This window comes from Spinacia oleracea, chromosome 3 (genome assembly GCF_020520425.1).
Source record: "Spinacia oleracea cultivar Varoflay chromosome 3, BTI_SOV_V1, whole genome shotgun sequence".
Taxonomy (NCBI): Eukaryota; Viridiplantae; Streptophyta; class Magnoliopsida; order Caryophyllales; family Amaranthaceae; genus Spinacia; species Spinacia oleracea.
The window spans coordinates 2151560-2159772 of record NC_079489.1 but is presented as its reverse complement, the minus strand read 5'-3'; the positions used below and the strand labels follow the sequence as shown (position 1 = coordinate 2159772).

The window sequence follows — 8213 nt, the reverse complement described above, 5'->3', positions numbered from 1 at the left end:
AATTTTCACTTAACACTCACGTCCTTTTAATGTCATACCATATGGTCCAACATATTATTATTGTTATTATTGTTACAAAAAAAATTAAAATAAAGCCATTTCTGTTGCTGATCAGGACATATCACAAAGATCATTCGATCTGGATTTCTAGCACATTCATTCTCTTTTTCACTCCCAAATCTTTTATTTCTAGCAAAATAATATAAATATCTTATATTTTGTGGGCCCACCCTATACTCTAGTCCATTTATTAATTAACACGTACACACTAAAAAAGAACATTTAAGAAACTCCAAAAATAAAAATAAAATAAAATAATAAAATCAACGGAAGTTTCTCGAAAGCAATAAACGTAGCTTCTCCTCCTTTCCTTTCCTTCCTACCCAATATCTTCCCCTATCTTCTTCCATTTTCTCTCTCCTCTACTCTTTACCAGACAATTCCATTTACAGATCTTCATCTTTTTCCTTTTTCTGCCCAAAAATTGATTTCCAACCTTTTTTAGAGGTATATTCTGTGATTATTCGTACGATTAATCATTAATTTAGTTGAAAAAAGTTGATTATTTGAGGAGAAGTGGTTAGTGGTTACCGGCGATGGCGGGAGATGAACACGCCGCCGAGAATGGAGGTGGTGGCGGTGGAAGCGGCGGTGATTGTCAACGGTCAATTCCGACGCCATTTTTGACTAAGACGTATCAACTCGTTGAAGATCCTTCCATTGATGACGTAGTTTCATGGAATGATGACGGATCTAGCTTCGTCGTTTGGAATCCTACGGTTTTCGCTCGCGATTTACTCCCTCGCTATTTCAAGCATAACAATTTCTCCTCCTTCGTTCGTCAGCTCAACACCTACGTAAGCATCAAATTATTGATTAAGATTAATTGATTCTCAATTCAATCATATCATATCATATCATATCATACAACCAAATCTTCATTGAATTATTGAATTCGCCTTAATTAATTTCGTTTAATTCTGCACTTTTATTTTAGGGATTTCGAAAAGTAGTACCAGACCGATGGGAGTTCACAAACGAATCATTCCGACGAGGAGAGAAGCAGCTCCTCTGCGAAATACAACGCCGCAAAACGACAACAACGGCGGTAACACCGGCGGCGCAACCACAAGTTTCACCAGGAGATTCCGGCGAAGAGCAGGTAATATCGAATTCTCCGCCATTAGGAATTCCGACTTCAGTTTATTGCAACATCAACAACAATAATTCTAGCAGTAGCAGCAACAACAGAGTAGAATTAATAGACGAAAACGAGAGATTGAGGAGAGAGAATATGGAGCTAAACAAAGAGCTAACAAACATGAAGACGCTATGCAACAACATCTTCTCCTTGATGACGAACTTCGCAACTTCTCAAGGGAATACTACAGCTACGAGTAGTAGCACCAATTGTATGAGACAGGCGCTGGATTTGCTGCCACGTAAGGAGTTGGAGGTCGTCGTTGACGTTGAGCGACCAAAGTCACCCAAGATCTTCGGTGTAGCTATTGGGATGAAGAAGAGAGGGAGAGGTGAAGGAGAAGGAGATGGGGAAGGTTTTGGTGTGACGCGGGTGCAGGGTGATATGATGGAGACGGATGTGGAGATTAAATGTGAGCCGTTGGATGGAAATGGTGAGATTGATGATGATGAAAATCAGGAAACTCCTTGGCTTAAACAGTGTCACCGACAAAATCAGAGGGTGTGTAATTGATCCCATCATGATTAGAATTTAGAGTATCACGTGATGGAATTTTGTGTCACGTGCTTGTGGAGGAAGTTACTGTGTTTGGTTTCCGATTTTGCCCCTGGTTTGTAAGGTTATTTAGCGATGTGCCCCCCTATATACAATTGGGGGCCCAATTAGTTACTACAACTACTACCCCAATGGGCCTGAATATGGGCATATTTCTAAATTTGGGTGGGGTTGATGATCTGTGAGGCTTTTAGAGTTTTAGCTGAGTGTAGAAACAAAATAAAGAGTTCAAAATTAATTTTGTATGAGAGTGCACGTGATGGAATTTTGTGTCACGTGCTTGTGGAGGAAGTTTGGTTTCCGATTTTGCCCCTGGTTTGTAAGGTGCCCCCTCTTGGGGGCCCAATTAGGAATACCCCAATGGGCCTGTAAATGGGCATGTTTCTAAATTTGGGTGGGGGTGATGATCTGTGAGGCTTTTAGAGTTTTAGCTGAATGTAGAAATAAAAATAAAGAGTTTAAAATTAATGGCTATGAATCTATGATGATATTCATAACTTTGTTCCTTTGTGGGTTTTGTTCAAGAATATCAAGATCATGTGGACGGATTTAAACAATCTTGATAACAAATTTTGTCACCAAACTAGATATGGATATGCGTGTGATGTCACTCATTTTTTTCCCGGAAATTGTGAGGTTTTTTGTGCTACATTTTATTTGCATGGTAGAAAAAATACTACTTATCCGCTCAGAAATATTGCATAATTCGTTTTTTTACACTACACACTACGATTTTGATCATTTTTTGTGATTCGTACATAAAGATATTTTAGTCATGTGGGATCATGTTAGATTCGTATTGATATATATTTTCTAAATATTTTTTTTAATAATTTTTACTTGTACATGATTTGAGATATTAAGATTCAAAATAATGGTTAGAGGAGTAAAAGTCAATCATGGTGCGATATTTTCGGAGCCGAGGAAGTATCGTAAAGTCTAGAACACAAGTTGGTGGAGTCGAAACAAGGTCGAACCCTTCAGCAGCAAAATATTTTTGGGAATGTATCAAGCGTAAATCAACGTATTTGATTTGGCTAACATGTCATAGCCTCATAGGCGGCTAACATGTCATAGCCTCATAGGCGGCGGTTGATTAGTGTCTCTTATTCTTACCTACTAAAAAATCATAGAAAATATATGGACTTTGTACTTGTGATTAGTGACTTAGTGTCCCTTTTATTTCACTTCATTTTAATGTTTAGACCCAATAAATCCAGTTCAGTTAGTATACTTAAGTTTAGTTTAATACTTCTAACTCAGTTAGTTTGATTATTCAATCGGTTTCACATTTAATAGTTAAGTTCAGCTCAGCTCAGTCAATATTTTATACTAGTCTTATATGCACGCGATGCGTGCAGGATTATAAAAAAATAAAAAAATGTGTTGTTCCAGCTAATCACCACAAATAATAGGCAAGCAAAATTATTGTTTCAAAGTTGATCTAATGAGAATTTAGATATCATTTCTACTTTTAAAAAAAAAAATATCTAAATATTCAAACAATATAATACTCATTCCCGTACACTTTGAAAAAGCTTAATTGTAATACCGAAATAAATAAATTAATTAAAACATACATAGAATAAAATAGTGTGTTTCATTTTTTGTTCTCACATTGTACTTGCCTAACACTCCTCCGCCCAATCAATTTGCATCACATAACTACCATTAATTATAAGAATGTCCTAGATTAAAATCTTCAATTAGTGGAGGTAGCCCACGAAAAAGTTTTGAAGTTTGAGAATACTTTTTCCATGACTCGACCTATTATGTCCATTAAGCTGCATAAACGTTAATCATAGTCATAGTAGATTGAACTCTAATGAAATAACAATTTTATTTTAGTAGCTAAGCAGTCTAAAATGTAGTGTGTAAGGTAAGTATTATTACTTTTCAAATTATCACTTTTACCATATAGGATAAGTCAGAAATTATAATTAATCTATTATCAGATAAAACTTATCCTTCAAAAAATCAAATATTAATCTATGATAAAGTTATCATGTGTTCAAGAATAAAGAACTTTTCTAGATAAGTTTATTTTTTTTCTCAAAAAAAAAAAAAGAATAAAGAACTTTTCTTTTAAAGAATTATATACTCCGTACTCCACTAACTCCAAATTGGTGGTGGTGGTGTTCTCACCAAATTACTCCAACCAAACTTTTCTTAATAAAAACAATAAACCCTACTCCAAACATATCTCTTTCTCTCGCCTCTTTTCATCAAAACATCATATCAGGAAATTATCAATTCATCTAATCTCTTCCTCTCGCCTGTTTTTATCAGAAAATCATCAATTTGTCTGATCTTTCTTCGTCGCTCTCTCTTCTTTGGTGACAACACCAGCAGCATCAACATTTATAAAGAAGGAGATCTGCCCAATTGCCCAAAGACGCCGACAATATTCCTCACCAACCGCTTCTCATTTTTCTTATTTAGGCTAACTATTATTGGGGTTTCCGGTATCGCTCCGCCGCAATGGTGGTGGTGATGTCTAATTTGATTTATCTGTTAAATTTGAGAATTGTATTTCATCACGATCTTCTTTTGATTTGTAATGCTGGAAATTTATAAAGAAATAGTTTTTTCCGGGAAGAAAATGAGAGAGAATGCCGGCATGATTTACAACATTAATTGAGTGATTAATGTGTTATTTACTTTGTAATTTGCCTTCTTGTAGCTGTATTCATTAATTGTTGTTGACTTATTTGCTACGGAGTATAAATTTTGACAATTCTATACGTTAGAATTTCGTGATTGAGGATTAGTATTAAACAGTCAGTTTTATAAATTAATTCAATTTGATTAAAAAAATCAGTTAGCTATATGGATTAATTTTTGTTGACTTCTTTGCAATAAATTTTCCCAATTGATTGATTATGTACGTTAAAATTTTGTGATTGATGATTAACAGTAAGTAGTTTTCTAAATTAATTTAATTTGTCTAAAAAAATCAGTTATTAATTTGTATCTTGGACACAAAAATTTGGGTTGTGGGTAACTGGTTATTGGTTAACGGGGGAGGGTATAATTGAGTTTTGGCAAGTGGACACAAAAAGTTAATTTACTACAATACCCTCAGGAGCTGGTTTATAGAATAGAGATGTATATGTCCGGATAATTTAGTTACCATGTTAGTTATCTTGCGGTTTAAATTTTTATAAGCAGTTTTCATATAAAAATATCTGGCATGACCCGGACCGGCCTAGATATGAGCATACAGTATGGGCCATATTGCAAAATATGGGTCTGTTTTGGGTCAAAATACAAGTCCAACCGGGCTTGACAGGATTTTGGGCCAAATCAAACTGAGCTTCTGAGCTAAAATATGGCCTGGTTTTTTCATTAGCTCTAACTAATTAAGACCCCAACTTCCCAATCCGGTTCTAATTGTGGGTTCACAATGAGTTATTGGGATCCGTTAAATATCACCTTCACATAACTTGTAAGTAGATAGTCATCTCAATTTCGTAACGACAGCTTTTGTGTGAGATCGCTTTATAAAAAAAGTCGCTTTGATTACTTAATTAATTAGTTTCATTGCTTAACTAATTAGTTTTAGTACTTAATTAATTGGTTTTAGTGTTTGACTAATTAGTTTCATTGCTTAACTAATAAGTTCCATTGTTTAACTATACGATATCAATGTGATTTTTGTTTAAGACCGTATTATATAAAAGTTTGTAATTTCGTAATAGTTAGACGCTTTGGCCTTATTTGACAATTGATTGTCAGTTTGTTCAGTGGGTTTGTTTGATCAGAGGTTTGCAATGACTTATTGTTAGAGGTTTACTTTAAAAACGTGTTTGATAATTGCTGGAGATTATTACAATTTCAAAAGCCAAAAGCCAATGAAAAGTTTTAGCCGATTCGAGAAACAACGAGACTAAAAGATACACGTTCGTATAACTTTTAAAATAAGCTTTTACTCCCTCCGTCCCGGAATACATGACCTGTTTTCCTTATCGGACCGTCCCTTAATACTTGACCTGTTTCTAAAAATGGAAATATTCTAACAATATTATATTGTTTCTCACTCCACCCCTATTAACCCACCTACCCCCTACTCCATACAAAAAATAATTAAAAATTCAACCCCTACTCTCACCCAACCCCACCTCTTAACCCACTTCCCACTAACTACATTAAAATAATACCCCACTATCAACTACTACCTATTAAAATAAATAAGTCAATTCAAGTCCCTTAAACTCTGTGCCGGTCAAATCGGGTCGAGTATTCCGGGACGGAGGGAGTATTTTTTTCTAAACTTATCTTAGTAAATGTAATAGGGTTAGTCCTCTTTTAATTCGAGTTTATTCAATGAACAATAGGCACCCAAGAGTCCAAGACCATAACCCTTTTGTGGTCAAGTCTTTTAGAAATAGTTTGGCAATTCCCTCTTAGTCTTTTAGATTAAGTCTACTAGAAAAAATAACTAATGGCTAACAACTACGTAGTACTTCGTAAAAAGTTATCATGACTATAATTAATTTTGGGATTATTCTTGTGTGGACCTGGTCCATAATAATATTAGTCTGGACCCAAAATCAATAGCTTTTTACTGCACCAAAATTCTTAGACACGTTAACCATTTTTTGAATCATAGTAACCCTATGTTTTTAAAAGCGGAACTTAAAATCACATTATTGAAGCACAATATGTATCAACGACACTAATTTGATATATTTTTTCATAATGATTCTAATATAATGCCAAAATAAATTATAAACAAGTTGTTGACTTTATTTTAAGGCATGGAAAAATTATCGGATAATTTTATTCTATTGTAAAATTATCGGATATTTAAGGCATGGTAGAAATAAGTTGTTGACTTTATTCTATTGTAAAATTATCGGATAATAAAGATGATTTTTTTAAAAGGAAAATTAATTCATCAGTAAAGATTTATTGGACATGTACAGGAGAAATATTAATAAAGATATTAGTATTATCTGAAAGTATTGCACCAAAAAATAATTACATATATTTTTTTTTTGAAGGAAAAGAATAATTTTACATCTAGAATTATAAAGAAAATTCAATAACAAAATAACAACAATGCCCATATGTACAAATAATTAATAAAAAAATCAAAACCATATGTATTAGGATTTTTGTTATGACTTTTTCACCTTAAAAAAAACCCTAATCTTAGACTCTTTCAAAAATCACATAAAATAATCATCCTTAACCCTAACAGAAAGATTAACAATACCATTACCAATTCCACGTTGATCCCTCAATCGATAACTCAAAAAATGCAAATACGACACCGGCGTATAATCTCCGATAAAATCCGACACCGGAATCGTAGCCGAACCGATTAGTACACCATTACTTGACACTTGAACAACCATATTTCTTACATGCATGGGAAGTTTTAGGTCAAAATTTTCATTCCATATTGGAAAACTTCCACCTTCTTTGTCAATCTTGGTTGATACGACGTTAGATGGGTCCGTTTGGACGTAGGCGATCGCGTTTTTCTTGATCGGACGGTCATGGATCGTTAAATTCTCGGCCGAGATCACGTTGATCTCTAGGGTTCGTGGTTGGTTGAAGTTTTGAGGGTGCATTGTATTAGTAACTTAAGATTAAGAAAGGGTTAATTTTGAAATTATGACCAGATGTCAAAAGATATGCTCGAGATATTATAAAGTATGTTGAGATAATTAGGGGATGTGATTTTATAGGGGGAAGTTGTGGGTGGGAGGGTTTAGAAATTTCGAGGAAAGTTCAAGGAAGAAGGGAGGTAATAATTAAGTAATTTGTTAATTACTACAATTGTCTAATTTTTATTTGGTTTTATAAGTTAATATTGGCACGTAATATAGAATTCCTAATTGGGCTATTTCGGATAGTCTTTGTTTGGAATTGAAACACTCCTCAAAGACTACTTCGTATATTGAAATCATGAGGAGACCATGATGTTATCAGACGGGTCGGGTCAGGGTCGATGGGTTTGAAAACTGGTTAGGTCATGAAAGAGTCAATATTAGGGAGTTAATGGTGGGGAGTTTGATAGCGGGCGGACCAATAAACAAGAAGGGAATATGACGGGAAAAAAGTTGTCGAGTGTATAAGTACTAATGAATACGAAACTATAAACATAATTAGTTGTATCATACTATTTTAAATTTTCAAAATTCTTAGGTTATCAGTTTGACTCTATATTGATCGTGTCGAATATATGGTCATGTCTATAATAACTCTATTAATTTGACCCTAATCCTATACTAATTAGGACACTCTGTCCAATAACTAGGTGTACGAGTTATCGAGTGGCAGTTATTCGTAAAACCTATGTATCTTTAGAATTTAGTTCCCTTTCTTGATTTGCAAAAGCCCAAAAGTGGTGGGCTTACGAAGGCGTTCTTTCGTTGGAAAAATGGGCCAACGTATCTGATCACAAATTGTCTTTCTTTGGCTTTTGAAAGAGATTTTAGTCATT

At 34.2% G+C, this 8213-nt stretch overlaps 2 protein-coding genes across 2 annotated transcripts; one reads left to right on the top strand and one right to left on the bottom strand.

Moving 5' to 3' along the window:
* The first annotated feature begins 324 nt into the window (after positions 1–324).
* Positions 325–2253, top strand: LOC110782482 (heat stress transcription factor B-2a). The gene is made up of 2 exons (XM_021986657.2): positions 325–857; positions 998–2253. Exons 1-2 carry the CDS (start codon positions 597–599, stop codon positions 1712–1714), a joined length of 978 nt encoding a protein of 325 aa, XP_021842349.1. The 5' UTR covers positions 325–596; the 3' UTR covers positions 1715–2253.
* A 4593-nt stretch (positions 2254–6846) lies between these two features.
* LOC110782296 (BON1-associated protein 2-like) lies at positions 6847–7446 on the bottom strand. The gene has a single exon (XM_021986417.2). The coding sequence runs from the start codon at positions 7336–7338 to the stop codon at positions 6931–6933; it is 408 nt and encodes a 135-aa protein (XP_021842109.1). The 5' UTR covers positions 7339–7446; the 3' UTR covers positions 6847–6930.
* Positions 7447–8213: the final 767 nt, after the last annotated feature.

Coding starts and splice junctions, on each gene's coding strand:
- LOC110782482 (XM_021986657.2), top strand. CDS start 597: ATGGCGGGAGATGAACACGCCGCCGAGAATGGAGGTGGTGGCGGTGGA. Junction 858..997: donor TTCGTCAGCTCAACACCTAC/GTAAGCATCAAA, acceptor CTTTTATTTTAG/GGATTTCGAAAAGTAGTACC.
- LOC110782296 (XM_021986417.2), bottom strand. CDS start 7,338: ATGCACCCTCAAAACTTCAACCAACCACGAACCCTAGAGATCAACGTG.